General features: G+C 38.0%; 2 protein-coding genes across 4 annotated transcripts; one reads left to right on the top strand and one right to left on the bottom strand.

Annotated features, from left to right (window-relative positions):
• The first annotated feature begins 256 nt into the window (after window positions 1-256).
• Window positions 257-9,188, top strand: tor1 (torsin family 1). Of its 3 annotated transcripts, XM_034192765.1 has the most exons (6): window positions 257-416; window positions 453-528; window positions 4,791-5,056; window positions 5,132-5,307; window positions 7,151-7,278; window positions 8,312-8,556. In XM_034192765.1, the coding sequence occupies exons 1-6, from the start codon at window positions 330-332 to the stop codon at window positions 8,554-8,556; spliced, it is 978 nt and encodes a 325-aa protein (XP_034048656.1). In that variant the 5' UTR covers window positions 257-329. The 3 variants fall into 3 exon arrangements, with proteins under 3 accessions (XP_034048656.1, XP_034048654.1, XP_034048655.1); XM_034192763.1 differs by having other exon boundaries at window positions 330-528; window positions 8,312-9,188; XM_034192764.1 differs by lacking the exons at window positions 257-416; window positions 453-528 and adding an exon at window positions 687-970.
• A 2,326-nt stretch (window positions 9,189-11,514) lies between these two features.
• nsa2 (NSA2 ribosome biogenesis homolog (S. cerevisiae)) lies at window positions 11,515-17,673 on the bottom strand. The gene is made up of 6 exons (XM_034192769.1): window positions 17,514-17,673; window positions 14,617-14,804; window positions 14,388-14,538; window positions 14,066-14,245; window positions 13,773-13,965; window positions 11,515-11,622 (listed from the first exon to the last, which is right to left on the bottom strand). The coding sequence occupies exons 1-6, from the start codon at window positions 17,514-17,516 to the stop codon at window positions 11,555-11,557; spliced, it is 783 nt and encodes a 260-aa protein (XP_034048660.1). The 5' UTR covers window positions 17,517-17,673; the 3' UTR covers window positions 11,515-11,554.
• Between the last annotated feature and the right edge of the window lie 919 nt (window positions 17,674-18,592).

The raw sequence follows: 18,592 nt of genomic DNA, 5'->3' as shown, positions 1-18,592 counted from the left end.
GTTTTTAAAAAGAGGCTTTGATTCAGATCAGCATGTCTGATTTTGGACAACATATACTTTTTTTTTTTCTAATAGACTGATTGCAATGACAGAATAAGTTTCAGATTAAACAAACCCTTTTTTATTAAACAAAACGTTGACCTTCTTCACCTTTGGACTCTGACGTCATGAAATGCTTCCGTTTCTAAATATAACCGCAGCGCCTCTAGTGGCCGCTGTGTGCTTTCTGTGTGGCGGCGTTGATCTCGGCAGTCGGTGTTTATTTTATTATTTATTCTTGTCCATCTCTTCCTGTCTGTGAAGTTGATGAATCGCGGCTTGGGTGCGAGATGAAGCCTGAGAAGCGGCACGTGTTGCTGTTGTGGATGTTATTCTGCTCCGGTTTGACGGAGGCCATCGAGCCGATCAGCACCAGCATCGCGGTTGGCATGGCAGCGGCGCTCACCGGCTTTTTAGCCACTTATCAGAACATCTTCGACTATTTCCACGAGTGTTGTCGACCCGAGTGGATTTCTTTCAATGCAACAGGTAACCTGAAAAATGCACATTTGTTTCCATCAGCACCTCTTTGCGCTTCCCCGTTGGGGCTCATCTCAACATTAAACGAAGGTAAATTACACAAAATTGTTTAACGGTTTTATTTATTGAAATATAGCTTTGTTCCGGTCGCGTCTTGATGACGTATTAGGAAGTTTCGCTTCTCGGCGTTAATGTCCGGTCTTCTTTTGTTTGTTTGCTGTTATGTTTTATTTGCCGCATAAAAAAACATAAAAGCTACGGTTTTTAACCATGAAGGTGACGTACATGTATGTGTTGTTGCACGTTATTTTAACGGAGAGTGTGCTGGTAAACGCGTTTGAGCCGTTCACGGCGGCGATAACTATCGGCATCGGCGCGGTTGTGACACGGACGATTTATAATTACTTCCATGAAAGCTGTGATCCAAACTGGATCGAGTTCAACGTCACAGGTGAGGGATTTGTAACGGGCCGTTTGTTCTGAGTGAAACCCAGCAGCAGGTCTGGACGTTAGTCGGTTTTTTTTTTTTTTTGTTGTTCCTCTGGACTACAGCTTTGCGCACTTCCGGAAATCTTGCGCGTCCGCTTTTGTTTTTCGTGCTCCACAGAACATGAATTTCAAACAGATTAATCCTTAAACCCTTACTGTTTCTAAAGAAAGTTGAAAGGAAACCTACAGGCTATTTATTTTATTTTTTTGTAGTTCCAGTGTTCTGACAATTTGTGCTACTTAAAAAAAAAAATCACATTTTACCATCTCTTGCTTGCAACATATTGTTGGTAATGGTCAGATCAGTGCCACTTAAAGCAAAAAATACTTTTTCGTAGAACTTTTTCAGAATGCCTTCATTAATGCTATTTTTTTTTTTTTTTATAATTTTGTAACACTTTAAACTTTTATATTAATGCATGGGGTATTATAGCACCTCTCGGCATTGTCCAGTGGACCGCATATTTACTGCAGTCTCTGACTTAGTGAATTTCCAAGTACCATTATTTATTACATTTATTATTGACACAACTTAGATCTATATTTAGAAGTTGGGTTTCAGTGGTTTTCATGAAGAATTAGAAAATGTCTATTAACAGTGTGGCCGTGGCTATTCTCACGGCGGCCGTGTCCATAACTCTCATTTGGCTATTTGCACGGCAAGACTCTGGTACGTATATTCGCACGGCAAGACTGGTGGCAAAACTTGTAACTGCTAAAACAAACATACTGCATTAAAAATGTCTCAACTCCTTTAATATTTTTCGATTTTGATGATTTTTTTTTTTATTCGGCCGTGTCCATAACTCCCATTTCAGTATTCGCATGGCAAGACTCTGGTGGCAAAAGGCCAACCCTATTCGAATGTCGGCCGTGTCCATAACTCTCATTTAATGCAGTATGTTTGTTTATACAAGCAGTTACAGGTTTTACTACCAGAGTCTTGCTGTGTGAATAGCCAAATGAGAGTTATGGACACGGTGACCGTGCGAATAGCCACTTCCTAACAATATTTAACTGAAAATACCACCTACAAACAAAGTATAGTTGTTTGACAATTTGGGGAATATGTTAGATGTACTTAAATCTGTGATCATTTGTGAACCTGATTATACACGCATTTTTTTATTTATTTATTTATTCAGTGAAGGGTATGAATTCAGCTGTGGATGCAAACATGATGGCAGAAGCCCATACTACATATTCAGCTTCTTCTGAAAGCTGTTCTAACCGTGCTCAAGATTTAGCAACAGAAAACTTAATGACCTACTTGCATGCAGTTAAAAAAAAAAAAAAAAAATCTGACTCCCAGTAGGCAATTGTTGACTTTTTGTTAGTAGATGATTCAAAGTTATTACAACCCCCACCCATAAAACACCTGGTCCTGTTTAACAATAAACTTTTGACATTATTGGTCTTGCTTTTGCAAAATTTCAGTAAGCCTATACATGTTAAAGTAGTTTGAAAAAAAGCAGATCACAGACATGACACAAAACTAAAGTCATTTCAAATGGCAACTTTTTGGCTTTAAGAAACACTATAAGAAATCAGGAAAAAAAATTGTGGCAGTCAGTAACGGTTACTTTTTTAGACCAAGCAGAGGGAAAACAATATGGAATCACTCAATTCTGAGGAAAAAATTATGGAATCATGAAAAACAAAAGAACGCTCCAACACATCACTAGTATTTTGTTGCACCACCTCTGGCTTTTATAACAGCTTGCAGTCTCTGAGGCATGGACTTAATGAGTGACAAACAGTACTCTTCATCAATCTGGCTCCAACTTTCTCTGATTGCTGTTGCCAGATCAGCTTTGCAGGTTGGAGCCTTGTCATGGACCATTTTCTTCAACTTCCACCAAAGATTTTCAATTGGATTAAGATCCGGACTATTTGCAGGCCATGACATTGACCCTATGTGTCTTTTTGCAAGGAATGTTTTCACAGTTTTTGCTCTATGGCAAGATGCATTATCATCTTGAAAAATGATTTCATCATCCCCAAACATCCTTTCAATTGATGGGATAAGAAAAGTGTCCAAAATATCAACGTAAACTTGTGCATTTATTGATGATGTAATGACAGCCATCTCCCCAGTGCCTTTACCTGACATGCAGCCCCATATCATCAATGACTGTGGAAATTTACATGTTCTCTTCAGGCAGTCATCTTTATAAATCTCATTGGAACAGCACCAAACAAAAGTTCCAGCATCATCACCTTGCCCAATGCAGATTCGAGATTCATCACTGAATATGACTTTCATCCAGTCATCCACAGTCCACGATTGCTTTTCCTTAGCCCATTGTAACCTTGTTTTTTTCTGTTTATGCGTTAATGATGGCTTTTGTTTAGATTTTCTGTATGTAAATACCATTTCCTTTAGGCGGTTTCTTACAGTTCGGTCACAGACGTTGACTCCAGTTTCCTCCCATTCGTTCCTCAGTTGTTTTGTTGTGCATTTTCGATTTTTGAGACATATTGCTTTAAGTTTTCTGTCTTGACGCTTTGATGTCTTCCTAGGTCTACCAGTATGTTTGCCTTTAACAACCTTCCCATGTTGTTTGTATTTGGTCCAGAGTTTAGACACAGCTGACTGTGAACCAACATCTTTTGCAACATTGCATGATGATTTACCCTCTTTTAAGAGTTTGATAATCCTCTCCTTTGTTTCAGTTGACATCTCTCGTGTTGGAGCCATGATTCATGTCAGTTCACTTGGTGCAACAGCTGTCCAAGGTGTGATCACTCCTTTTTAGATGCAGACTAACGAGCAGATCTGATTTGATGCAGGTGTTAGTTTTGGGGATGAAAATTTGCAGGGTGATTCCATAATTTTTTCCTCAGAATTGAGTGATTACATTTTTTTTTCCCTCTGCTTGGTCTAAAAAAGTAACCGTTACTGACTGCCACAGTTATTTTTCCTGATTTCTTATAGTGTTTCTTAAAGCCAGAAAGTTGCCATTTGAAATGACTTTAGTTTTGTGTCATGTCTGTGATCTGCTTTTTTTCTACAAAATTAAACAACTGAATGAACATCCTCCGAGGCTGGTGATTCCATAATTATTGCCAGGGGTTGTAGTGGCCCATAGGGCTGGGTGGTATGGCCTAAAACTTACATCATGGTATGATTTTTGAGAAATGGCTACTTTCTATGGTAACAGAATGTATTGTATGGGTTGTAAAATGTCAATCTAAATGCTTCTGAAAGATTAAAGCACTGCAGTGGGAACTACTGTACTCCAAGCTGTAGCACTGTTGTTGTGCAGAGCAGGTAACTCAAAGGGATTGGATTTGGACTACTGATATGAAGAGTTTGCTACCTGGTCATGCTCCCTGTCTGTGTCCATAGACAAAATACTTGATCTGCATTTTGCCAATCCACTAAATGAAACTGTGACGGTGACAATTACACAGTATTACACAGTTGCATGTGAACGGCAATGATATGTGCAGGCAGAGTGTATGTGAATGACTGTTGCACTCTTTGTACAGTACTAAGTAGTGCTGGCCTTCAGACTTGTATTTGGTGTTCTAAGGTGCAGATGTTTTCTGGTGACAGCTGTGAACGCATCAGCCATGCACTTGACCACACATTTTTCGACCGACACACACTTTATTTGGAGAATGTGAGCACAGGGTGTAAAATGACATCTGCGTCAGGTGGAAGGCAGCATTGATACTTGTGCTGGGCTTTGCGCCAGCTGTACTATTAGGCTGTTAGACTCTTTTAATTTCTTCATATGTGCATTCAGTTAGAATCTTGGCTTTGTTTTCACCAGGTCTCAAGGTTGATTTGGAGCGCAAACTGTTTGGCCAGCACATCGCATCACGCATAATCCTGAAAGCTGTGAATGGCTTTATGAGTAATAGCAACCCGAAGAAGCCCCTGGTGCTCTCTCTGCACGGATGGACGGGCACAGGGAAAAACTTTGTGAGTAAGCTGATTGCTGAAAACATTTTCAGGGAGGGCATGAACAGCAGCTTCGTCCACGTTTTCACATCAGAACTTCACTTCCCGCATAAAGGTGAAATCGAAACCTACAAGGTATGCATTAAAAATCCTTTTACTCGTCGTTCAGGCACTGTGATGTTTTCTTTGACGTTCACTATTTCTCCTCAGTCTCAGCTACAGCAGTGGGTCAAAGGGAATGTCACCAACTGTGCACATTCAATGTTTATCTTTGATGAGATGGACAAAATGCACCCGGGCTTGATTGACAGCATAAAGCCGTACCTGGATTATTATGACAAGCTGGATGGAGTTTCTTACCGAAAAGCAATGTTCATCTTCCTCAGGTGATAGCCTAGTACGAATTGGTTCAATGTGATGAATTGTTTTGTTTGTTGGTGAATAGAAGTGCACTGATCTAGGGAACAAAGTTCTTCTTGTTGGCATGTGGGTTTTTTTTTTTTAATAAATCACCCAAATTAACAGTTTATTATATCATAATCTGTAAAAATAGAAATTATCTTTTCAAATGTCTGATGGCACTTGAACAACTCATCTGTGCACTGAAAACATGTCAGGAAAAACAACTGATCCTAAAATTAAAATAGTGAAATTTCAGCAGAATCACTTTTTTCTGTCTCATTGAAAAATTCACTAAACGTAAACCGTTTGCTCTTAGTAGATCGTGTTGAAAACCAAAAGTTCTGCTCTCCACAGTACAACTGGAGCTTTAAATGGTTCATCTGAGACAGTCGAGTGACAAAAATTTCAAAAATTTGCAGTCTGAAGCAGAGAAAAGAGACACGTTGCATATACAGATAGATGATCTTTTTCCCGTGTTTTTGTAAAATTATTAGAGATGATGCTCTAGTGATTTATGACATAACTGTTACGCTGCACAAAAGGTGTTTTTGAGTTTTCCCTACTTGGTATAACATGATTTTGCCGTTTCCATAGAGGTACAAAACTTGCAGGTACAGTGAAAAATTAGCCCACAGTAAGTAAAAACACCAGGGTTAAAGAAGTAGTAGCTTTTAGTTAAAGTCAATTTTGAAACGCATATACACAGAATTTTTTTTCTTCATTTCTAAGGCCTTTTAGCAAATTTAATATGCTGACTGTTTATTTCTGTATTCATAAACTGATTCCAGTAAGTGAAGTTAAAGCTTCAGAAATATATATATATATATATATATATATATATATATATATATATATATATATATATATATTTAAACATTGACCCTCTCATGCATGCAGCAAAGTCTGCAGTTACTTGGCTTATAAATAATATTGATAACTGCAAGTTGTGCATTGCAGGTAATACTCTACATTACATAGAAGTTGCAACAGGGCAGGGTTCTCTCAGAATTTCAGAAATGTTTAAAAAACACACACATGCAAGCTGTCCATAAAGGAGTAAAGACAGAGAAGAAATAATAAAAATATAGGACTGTATGTCACATTTGTAATTGCAAGTACTCACATGTACAGTCGGCAGTTATTACCTGCACATGGTTCCTACAAGTTCTGGAAAAAAAAAAACCTGGAAATTGAGAAAGTAGTTTTCCAGTTATGGAAAGAACCTGAAAATTTATTTAAATGTCCAAATGTGCTGAAATAACTTATCATCGTGGAAATTGTAATTGTATTATAGCTCTCACTTAGATTGCCACATGTAACAGGTTGAGTGGGTTTCTGCAGAAGCCAGGATTTGCCTGGAAGGGTGAAGGCAAATCCAGCTGGCTGCTGCTTGTGAATAAATACTCACCCACTCATTGAGGTTTTTGTGAAACAGGCTGTATGAAATTATCCACACAGGGATGTTCTGCTGTTCTTTCATGTTCTTGAATGTAGGCTTAATAAAACTGTCAGCCTGTGTGTATTGAAAATGTACAGAATATACAATTCAGTTTTTAAATTTGTAGACTAAACACATATCAGTGCTGTTAACACTAACAAAAAGATTTCAGACAATCTCACTGGACAGTTAACAGTGATGGGTGGAGCCATCACCTATAATTAGTCTGAGACACTTCATCATCAACCCAAGAGAATCCCGAAATCAATAAATAAAAGGTTGTGTTTTTGCGTGTGTATGTGTGTGTTTTGTTAATGTGAATAAAGTGGTAACAGATGTTCATGAGATGTAAACCTTAAGAACTTTCCTGTTGCTCATTTTTCTCACAGCAATGCCGGAGGGGACGGCATCATAAAGACGGCTTTAGAGTTCTGGAAATTGGGACACAATCGAGAAGAAATCGGACTCAAAGACCTGGAAGACTCGTTGTCTGTGTCGGTGTTCAATGACAAGAACAGTGAGTCAGTTGTTAATGAACGTTTACAGAGACTTTAGAAAACCCAACGTGCACTCCCTCCAAAATGCAGTGAGTAAACAGATTAATGAATGAATGACTGAGTCCATCCACTTCTATTTAACGTAACGTAAAAACAGTAAATACTGTCTTCCTGGAACTCGCCAAAATAAAAGAACAGCAGTTACACCCATGTGTGTTGCTAGGTGACGTCACACTCGTGTTGCATTTTGACAGTTTTCACAGACGGGTCGAATGTGGTCGCCTGCTCTCTACTGTTGTACCAGGAGCGCGACTAGCCCTGCCTTTCTTAAGTGTGCACTGAGTGGTGTTAGATGTTCATGTGTTACACCTGGAATTTGTCTGAGACCTGCCGAGAGGGGGATACAATGAGTGCGTGCAGGGCATTCACTTTTTTCGGCTGCTTGTGTGCACGAATAGTTGTAGCGACAGGTGTACGAGGCATTTGAGGCGGCTCGAATGGCATGCGTTATGTGTGAAAGGGGGCCCTAAGGACAAACCCTTTCACATCTGGTGAACTTTGATGCACTGATAAATCAAAAAAACAAGTTTTGTTTTGCTTGTCTATCCAAAAGATGTCTGCCACCTGCTCCAGACATTTTGGAAAAATAACACTTAAATGATGAAAAATAAATCCAAGCATCCATTAATTTGAAAATCAATCATTTCAGTGCATGAGCACTGCAGTGCTGATATCCTTCAGTCCAACATCAATTTGAGTTACCAGTTGAAGGTGTCAGATTATGCAAGCTGTTGATGTCTTTGAAACGGCATCTCTATAACAATAACGATAACACCTGTTTCACACCACACAGCTGTGTTGCTGAAGGCAAATTATTATCTGGGGGGTTATAAAACATTGTGATTCGATCTGCTTGGTGGTGTCCTTGAACAGCAGCATCTTAAGTAGGCCGCTGCTAGCGACATTATTGTACACGCACATGCACACTTTATTTTTTTTAACTTTTTAAACTTTATTTTCTTTCTCTTAATGCATCTCAATTTTTTCCCGTAGGTGGCTTATGGCACACTAGCTTGATTGACAAGCACCTGGTGGACTACTTTGTCCCATTCCTACCCCTGGAGCACAAACACATCATCCAGTGTGTCTTGGCTGAGATGAAGGAGAAACGTTTGCAGCCGAATCTGGACATAGCACACCAAGTGGCCACAGATTTAGTCTACTTCCCCAAATTGGACAGAGTTTACGCCGTCAAAGGCTGTAAGACAATAGCGAGCAAGTTGGACTACTACCTGTGAGAAGGCGGTGTGTTGGATTGCACTGTGTGGGCACTTACTACAGATAGAGACAGAGGAAGGGCACCTGACTGAACTCTGAGACGTTTTTCTGCGTGGCGTCCATCACTGGAACACAGCCTCGTCCTTTTGGGGGAACTACAGCACATCACTGTTGTAGTAGCTTCATGTTTTATAAAATCTGATATTGACAAGACGGGTGGGTAAATCTGCCTTAATGCTATTCCCAGAATTTTTAGCTCTGCAGCATTACTTAGTGTTTACTTTTTAACTTTTTTTTTTTGTTGGAAGTGCACAATACACAATATGTGCACATTAGAGCAACACAGCTGTCGCATTTAAATACAGAAAGATAAAGAAAAAACATGTATGCACATTGCATCTACCCCCCTGCCACTGAAATGCCACATACTTTGTCGTAAAAATGGCTTTGAATTACTGAATTTGGCTAAAATACTAAAGCTGCATTCACATCTTTGTGGTGTGTGGTGACTGTACCTGCTGTCAGTTCAAAATGTCACTTTTTGTCTGCAGGAAAATGGAAAAAAAAAACAAAAATGACACCTAATCTTTAAATCAGGCAAACAGTTATAAGGACATGTTGGAGAGAAATTCAGCTTTAAAATATCAAATTTTGAGTTTTAAAGCAACGATCTGAGTATGTTTCTTATTTTAGTATAACATTGTACAAAACTGTAACACACTCAATTAAGCATATTACATATCTCAAAATAGCCACGCCACGTCATTTGCCTGTATGCTGCTGTAAATGACAGCAAGTCCAATATAATGACTAGTGTAACTGTAGAAAGACCGTCTGTGTGAATGCAGCATTAAAGTTCAGCCAATTTTGTGGAGATTCTTAAAAATTTGCTTTTCACCTGTGCAAGTAGTGTCAGCTGCAGTCAGGGATTGATTATGGTGGTGTGACGAAGTCTTTTTTGTTTGTTTTCAAAATTGGAAAATCTGAATTAGTTTTCAAATTTTTAATTGCACATCATAGCTACTGTTGGAATATCACAGAAATTTGCTTTGAAAGATGAGCCGGAATGGAGCCAAGATGTTTTTCAACTGACGTGTGTGTGTGTTGAACTGTCTTAAATGTAAAAAAATTTGGCACTCAGAAATATTTGTTTCAACATTGTTTAGATTTGTGTGGGGAAATGGTTTAAACAGACATGAAAACCACAGTTTCTTATTGACAGCTATTGATGGATGACTGACAGGGATTTTTTTTTTTTGTTTACTTTTTAAGGACAGTGATTAAAACCCATAAATCTTAATTTACTGAGTGTAGTTTGTGAGGAAAACCAGCCCAGAGTATTCTTACAGCTCTTGAGTAGGAACTCATACTTACTTTGGGACCTGGATCCCCATTTATCAAACTTTGTGTCAAAAAGGTTCTGGTGCTGCTGTCTAACCAATTTAGAATGTGAATCATTACCCCAAAAATATTTATCAAAGACACGCTTGTTGTACACGTTCTATGGGTACGCTCATGCACACCTCTTGTCATTTGAGAAATTCAGAAATGCCCTCATTTAACCTTATATGGCAAGAAAACATAGGTTTGCTGCTTGTGTTCCTAACCATAGCAAGAAGAAAACCAACTTTTGTGAAACAGAGATTGACTTTGAGTACAGCAATAAGACAAAAAAAAAAAAAAATGCAATGACTGACCTCTCCACCAATGTTTGCACTTGACCATTTGTTATGACCGTTCACTTATGGTGTCATTTTGCTTAAGTTAGATGTCAGAATCACTTATGAGCATAAGCTTTAAAAAGCTCAACACAACTAGCATAAAACATTTCAATTAAGACACTAAGTATCATTGCAGTTGTCCCAGAATCCTTTGTACTTCTGTGATGCCAGCAGACTGCTGTCTCTATTAATACAAAGTATATCCATGAAATTTTCATATAAAATTGCAGGAGGGAATCTGATTTATGCCTTGTAGGAACATGTGCACATTGAGGTGCTTGTTTTATTAAAATGAGGTCAAAAGCTGCTGTTTATTCCACAGGTACTTTGTAGTTTTTGACACCAATGAGGCTACACATCTTTTTCTAACTTGACAGTTACTAATTGTTCACAACTAAGCTTTGCTTGTCAAGACAAGTTATTGTCCTTCCTTCCATACGGCAAAACCTTCTGTATCCTAGAACTCAACATCTGTAAACCCTCAAAATTTTAAATTTTATGCATCAGTACTGGCAGGTTAAAGCAGCTTGCCAAAAACAAAAAAAAACCCCTGACATTTAGAAATGCCTGCTTTGCTGAATTTTGGGTTTCAAGTAGGAAATGTAACAGAAGCCCTGATATGCTCACATTGCCCACTAGATGGCGACAAACCACTCAAATATGGTGCAAGGTCTCAACTGCTTCTTTGAGAAGTTTTGATGAATATAAGATGGTTTGACAGGCAAAAATCTACTTACAGTTGTCTACTTATTCTTTGCAAGCTATTAATTATCTGCTTATCTATAGATAATGTGCGACCTGCACTTCCCCTGCAGGTTGCATGTTGCGACAGCTGCAGTGCTTTCTAGTTGTAGTTTCCCTGTTCTACCACTCAGATGCTTTGTGTACTCAGAGCTGAGTACGAGCTGGTAAATTCCACACAATTGTCATCAGAAATTTCCTTTTCAGTAAACTGAATTTTTCCTCATAAAATACAACTGTCAAAGGTGAATAAAGCACAGACAACCAACTTTAAATCTAAAGTTGTACAAGGTGAATTCTTGTACTGTTGTGATCTTCAACATCATAAAGATTCATCATAATGTGACACATTTGGTTTATTTAAATCAAATCTGACACATTAAAACACTCAGTTTGCTTCTCTTCCCGTGGGCACATCTGTTACAAATGCTGATGTGTTAAAGTTCATCCTCTGTGACGTTTCTCCTTCCGGCTTTTTGCACCTCTGTTTTCTTTATCATGTGGGGCGATCGTGTAAATCAGTTATTCTGCAAAGTCTATATAAAAGTCAACAGTCTCATACAAGCAGAACTGCATTAATGCAGCCGTCGTTCTCCGGGTTATTTGTCACCTGGGCGTATTTACCTGGAACAGAAAAACAGTTGACTTCCAACACATTCAAAGCAAACAGCAATGCAATGTTGACATTTAGGAAATTTCAGACAGAGGCTAATGATTGAACAAGAGGACTGAACTATTTCCGGCTTTCTTCAGCTAAAACATTCACATGTCTTCAGTGCATTTACTGTGCAAACCAGCAACTTTTAATACTGGAGCTGTGTTAAGTGTAGTGGAATTCATGGATGCTTAGGATGAGGGAAAAAAAAAAAAAAGACAGCAATCCAAAGTCTTGGTAAATTAAAAGACAGCAACTATTCGCGTCAAGCCTTAAAGCCTATTTTTATTCTCTTTCTTATGAAAAGTTTTTATTTTTTATCTGTTTTATTCTTTTACTTCTGTTTTTAATTATGCATTTTAAATTTTGGTAATTTTTATTTATTTTAATTTTTTATGTTGAACTGTTCTGTGAGGTGCCTTGAGGTGGCTTTTGTTGTGATTTGGCGCTTTATAAGCCGATTAAATTGAAATTGTATCGAACAACATTTTATTGAGTCTTAAAGTAAATAAATATGAAATTTGTCACTGGATCCTTAAACTTTGGACATAATAAACTCTACATGGTGGATCCTTGATCTCTGGACATGAACAGAAATAAACAATCTGTAGTTTTTGTCAAAAGCATTTCCTTTCAGACATTTTGACATGAATGTCTTTCCATATATCTGAACTGAGCTCTTACAGCTGGCTGTGCTGCATGTCAGCATCAGTTTAATTCATAAAGAACACAGGACATCTCATTTTGGGAAGAAAAAAAAAGTTTTAGTCGACTGTAGTTTATTTTCTGTATTACAGCGTTTGGAAAGAGGTGTCATTTTATTTAAAGCAGCAATTTTGTGTCAACGGAACGGAGGACGATTCTCGTTAACTACAACATGACAAGAGTCCCAGTTAGTGACTTTAATCCACACAAAAGCGACTCACGATATTTTAATGGCTTTGAGAGGACTTAAGAAGCAGACTTACCGCTTCTGAAGAGCAGCGATTCAAAGAACCACGAGCCAGTGGTTCGAAGCATTGCTTCAATGGTTCACGCATCAAAGTGGAGTCGCGCTGCAGAAACGGTTGATTACAGAGCTGCTGCAGACCAAACCCTGAATATCCGTAAGACTTTATTTGTACGTCCATATGACTCTGAAACTCGGAAAAATCTGTATAATTTACGGACAATCCGTATAGGTTGACATGTATGGATTTGAGGAAATAAAAATTAATGTTTTGCTTGTTCTTTTAGATGGCAAGACGGAAAGCCGTCCAAAGACGGCGAATAAGCATCCATGGGAATTGTACAGATTTGCACAGAAACGAGGTTTCGTATGAGTTCACTGGTTAAAAAGTGGTGATCTGCTCACATGTATTTAAAACTAAAGTAAAACCAGTTTAGAGCCACTCTCCTGTACATAATCTTAAAGTTTACTAGATCTAAGGGCAAGGATGAGTTTGAAAAAGAAAGCGTGAATGATTAATAGCTGATTGTGAAAGCTACAGTCTGTGGGATTCAGTGTCATCTAGTGGTGAGGTTGCAAACTGCATTATGACGTTGCCAGTCATTATGTATCAATTTACATTTTTGCTTCTTTGGTGACAAGAATTCATGTTCTTTTTCTGTGATCAGCAATATGTATGATCCTCTATTTCACAAAATTGAGCGTTCTCAAAGTTGTTAACATGCACTAGCAAACCAGTAGCCATTGTTTAGGGGAGCAACCACTGGTTCCTCTTTTTTTTCTGCAGTCTTCTGGTCATGCTGAAAAATGTAAAAGATTGAGTAGGTATGTCCACTTTGGTTTACTTTACCAACATGGCAGCCTCCATGAAGGAGCCCGCTCAGCTTATGAAAACATTAATTCACTGTTAGAAGTAATTATATGCTAATAAACATGTTTATGATTACTACATTCCATTTCTACTTATAAACAGCCATGAATTTTGCATTGTAGCTTTAAAGTCCAACAATCAAGAGGAAAATGCCCCACTTCAATGACGTCAGCATCACTTAACCTGGCAAATACAAGTTTAACAATGTTTCAGAATAATACCAAACTCACAGAGAATGAACCGATTATTCCAGTGTATGTAAATGCCTTCAATCAGTTCATGATGACCTGAGCACTCACCCCAGATGACCCTTCCTCCTTGTGTGACCAAACCCAACTCGCTGACATTGACCTCTATGACCGTTCCCTTGGTGATGACCCCCAAAGATGTGTACAGAGGTGATGATGGATTCTTCTTCACACCAAGGATGGGCAGACAAAATGTGGCCTTCAGCTCTGGGTGTGTGACGTGCGCCTTCTTAAAACGCAGGCCCTAAAATCACGAGAGGAGACAATGTGTCATTTATACCACGAGACACTTTTGCCTGTGTTGTATTAACTCCAAAGATGTTGCAAACGTAGTGGGATCTTACCATGGGTCTGATGAAACGCTCATATTTTGGAGGTTTACGGGTGAAGCCGTCACCTACAAAGCAGACTTTGGTGACCATTCTCTTCCATGCCTTCTTTTGCCTCTTCCCTGTTTTGATGACTTTGAGCACTTCTGTCTCTCCCTGAGCTCTGACCTTTGGAAGGGGCACCTCCCATTTACCCTACAGACAGAAACCGAAATGAGACATGAGGTGTAACATGTTCCTGTCAGTGTTTTCCGCACATCTGTGTCACAACAATAAAGTCAGAATAAAACAATCTTCATGCCACTGAAAGCAGCCTCAGAAGTGTAAAGAAACTCACAGCCTTCTCTTTCCTCTTCTGCTTGATCATGTTGGACAGAACCTTGGCTCGAGACTGTCCCTCTCTGTCCAACAGGTAGGCCGGCACGGCACCCTGTGGCGTCTTATCATCGTTCTTCTGCTTGGTCTTCCTCTGTTCATGCATTTTGATGCTGCGAAGGTACAAGTCACAATTGTTTGTTTGTCTGACAAAGTGTTTAACTTTCAATGATAATGGCGTCTGTACTCACGTCTTCTTCATTTGAATCTTCTCCGCATGTCTCTGTTTGTGGTACAGTTTGGCCTTCAGTCCAATCATCTTCCGGGCTTTGTGGGACCGCTCGTGAGCCTCACGGCCCTCCTTCTTCCTTTTCTTTTCATGGTAGTCCAGGCGGTAGCCATGCCGCTTGCGGTGCAGCTCAATGTGCTCGTTCTGAGGCTAAAAAGAAGAAGAAACACAGGAGTCTTTTTTTCGTTCTTCTCACTCGTATTTAATGTAGAAATGTACTGTTTCTATTCTCATTGGTATTACTGTATTTTTAGCCACTTAGCTCTGTGTGCCATTGTTGGTTTTGTTTCACATGATTCAGCTGATGCTGTGAGCATTCCAAACAGTGCCATTCATTCAGTCACACAATGAAATTAATATTAAAATGTCAGATCCAAGATCCAAGATGTAGATTCTTGGATCTGCATGTTGATTTGGCACAAGTTTTACACTGGATGCCCTTCCTGACACAACTCCACATTACATGGAGAAATGTGGCAGGGGTGGGTTTTGAACTGGGACCCTTCCACACTGAAACCAAGTGCACTAATCATTTGGCCACCACCCCTGCCGCATTTTCACTTATGTTGTAGATTATGGGCCCAATATAAAAAAAAAATAGTGGGTTCATACTCAAAATAGGTTTCCTTCCAGAATGGTCCCAAAATGGCACGTGACACTTTTTCTTTTGGCACAGATGCTTATTTTCTTGCAATCTTTAAATGGTCATATCCCCCACCCACCCTCCCAGGGGTTTTTTCACCTGTACTTATTGTCCATTTTAAACCTAATAAACACATAGATGGTTACATAGATTTTAATTTATGGATGTTCAAAGAATAGGGCTTTTAAACCAAAAATCTAGTTTCCTAGTCCCCTGCCTAAAAACAAACAAACGTGGTTTAGAGTATCCTGTGACTACACTATTTTAAAGCAGAAATAGGTATCCTAAATTATTTAGAACATAAAATTTGGCTTAATGTGGGTTCCGCCTCCAAAATGCCCTTATTCTGTGCGATTTGGGGTCAGGAGGGCTTCTGATTTTTTCCCCCTTGTTGGCATCTATACATTTGGGCAAAAAGAAAAAAATAATAATTTCCAATATGAACCTGAGCCTATATCTACAAAATATGTGAAAATCAAGCAAATGTGAGAATATAAACTGGGAACCACTTGTTGATTTTCTACGCAATGAGCAGCTCACCAACATTATGTACAACCCCTGGCAAAAATGATGGAATCACCAGCCTCGGAGGATGTTCATTCAGTTGTTTAATTTTGTAAAAGTAGTTTGAAAAAAAGCAGATCACAGACATGACACAAAACTAAAGTCATTTCAAATGGCAACTTTTTGGCTTTAAGAAACACTATAACACCACCTCTGGCTTTTATAACAGCTTGCAGTCTCTGAGGCATGGACTTAATAAGAAAAGTGTCCAAAATATCAATGTAAACTTGTGCATTTATTGATGATGTAATGACAGCCATCTCCCCAGTGCCTTTACCTGACATGCAGCCCCATATCATCAATGACTTTGGAAATTTACATGTTCTCTTCAGGCAGTCATCTTTATAAATCTCATTGGAATGGCACCAAACAAAAGTTCCAGCATCATCACCTTGCCCAATGCAGATTCGAGATTCATCACTGAATATGACTTTCATCCAGTCATCCACAGTCCACGATTGCTTTTTCTTAGCCCATTGTAACCTTGTTTTTTTCTGTTTAGGTGTTAATGATGGCTTTTGTTTAGCTTTTCTGTATGTAAATCCCATTTCCTTTAGGCGGTTTCTTACAGTTCGGTCACAGACGTTGACTCCAGTTTCCTCCCATTCATTCCTCATTTGTTTTGTTGTGCATTTTTGAGACATATTGCTTTAAGTTTTCTGTCTTGACACTTTGATGTCTTCCTTGGTCTACCAGTATGTTTGCCTTTAACAACCTTCCCATGTTGTTTGTATTTGGTCCAGAGTTTAGACACAGCTGACTGAACAACCAACATCTTTTGCAACATTGCGTGATGATTTACCCTCTTTTAAGAGTTTGATAATCATCTCCTTTGTTTCAATTGACAGCTCTCGTGTTGGAGCCATGATTCATGTCAGTCCACTTGGTGCAACAGCTCTCCAAGGTGTGATCACTCCTTTTTAGATGCAGACTAACGAGCAGATCAGATTTGATGCAAGGGTTAGTTTTGGGGATGAAAATTTACAGGGTGATTCCATAATTTATTCCTCAGAATTGAGTGAGTCCATATTTTTTTCCCTCTGCTTGGTCTAAAAAAGTAACCGTTACTGACTGCCACAATTTTTTTTCTTCATTTCTTATAGTGTTTCTTAAAGCCAGAAAGTTGCCATTTGAAATGACTTTAGTTTTGTGTCATGTCTGTGATCTGCTTTTTTTCTACAAAATTAAACAACTGAATGAACATCCTCCCAGGCCAGTGATTCCATAATTTTTGCCAGGGGTTGTATTATCCATCAACCAGAAGGACAGTGAAGAGCGAGTGAAGTCACCCCACTCCAGCTATCTATGTTTTTTCTTTAATAATTAAAAATGACTAGCTTAAAGTTAGGGAACTGCCAGAACTGGGCAGTGCTCCCTGCTTCTGACCTTAAAACATCATCTCACTAACAAAACTTGAGTAAGAACCGAGTATTATGCCACTAGTGTGTATAAATAATTTAATACATGAACATATCAGAATTGAAATATTGTGTTACTAGAGTGGGTTGATTTCACTATGAACCGGATGTGCACAAGTTTAAAACGAGACTAAACAGCTAAAGTAAAGCCACATGTGAGCTAATGCTAACGCTAACGAGGTAAACTGCCCAATAAAAGTCGAATAATACAGAGGCGACGGACTTTCACCTTACCATTTTATCTTTTTCGGGTTACGTATTCCAGTAGTGACTTGGCAGAGTGAAACTGTTACACAGACGAAGAGAAACTGATGTTTTATTTGAGGCTCGGGTCCTTTTGCTGTAGTTCCTCACGTAGCCGACTTTGAGGAAATACGTCACTCAGACACGACGACTTGTCCGTCAGTAAAACAGAACCACCTGCACAAAATACATAAATATATTTATCGATTTTTAGGCTTAAAACAAAGTTTGATCAAAATAATAAATTACAATAATAATAATAAAACAAAACTGAAAAATTCTGTAAACGAACAGCAACAATGTTCTTTAAAAAAATTAATCGAAAAATTTGTGGTTTTTATTGCGTTTGTCATCATTATTTAATAGCTTTGATTTACTTTTTGTCACTGTTCGTTCCATTGTTGTCACTGTTTATTCCATTTTCCCATTGTTTATTCCGTTTTTTGTCACTGTTTATTCCATTTTTTGCCACTCAATTGAATTTTTGTCACTGTTTATTCTATTTTTGTCAATTTATTACAATTTATTACATTTTTTTTGCCACTGCTACTGTTCATTTCATTTTTAGCACTGCTTATTCCATTGTTGCCACTGTTTATTACATTTTTTATTATTATAATTTATTAATTATTATATTTTATTATTATAATTATAATTATAATATAATAATAATTATTATTATAATTTATTATTATAACCTAATCCGATGTTGTCACTGTGTATTACGGTATTACGGTTTTGTCCCCGGTTATTCACATATATATATATATATATATATATATATATATATATATATATATATATATATATATATATATATATATATATATATATATATATATATATATATATATATATATATTTGTCAATGTTTATTAAATTTTTACCACTCCTTATTCCATTGTTTTCACTGTTTATTATTATTATTATTATTATTATTATTATTATTATCATTATTATTATTATTATTATTATTATTATTATTTTGCCACTGCCTATTCTGATGTTGTCACTGTGTATTACACTTTTGTCCCCGGTTATTCAATTTTTTGTCAATGTTTATTAAATTT

The sequence above is a fragment of the Thalassophryne amazonica genome, chromosome 17 (genome assembly GCF_902500255.1).
Source record: "Thalassophryne amazonica chromosome 17, fThaAma1.1, whole genome shotgun sequence".
NCBI lineage: Eukaryota > Metazoa > Chordata > Actinopteri > Batrachoidiformes > Batrachoididae > Thalassophryne > Thalassophryne amazonica.
Note: the sequence above shows the minus strand (reverse complement) of the source record. Positions and strands in the feature narration are given on the sequence as shown.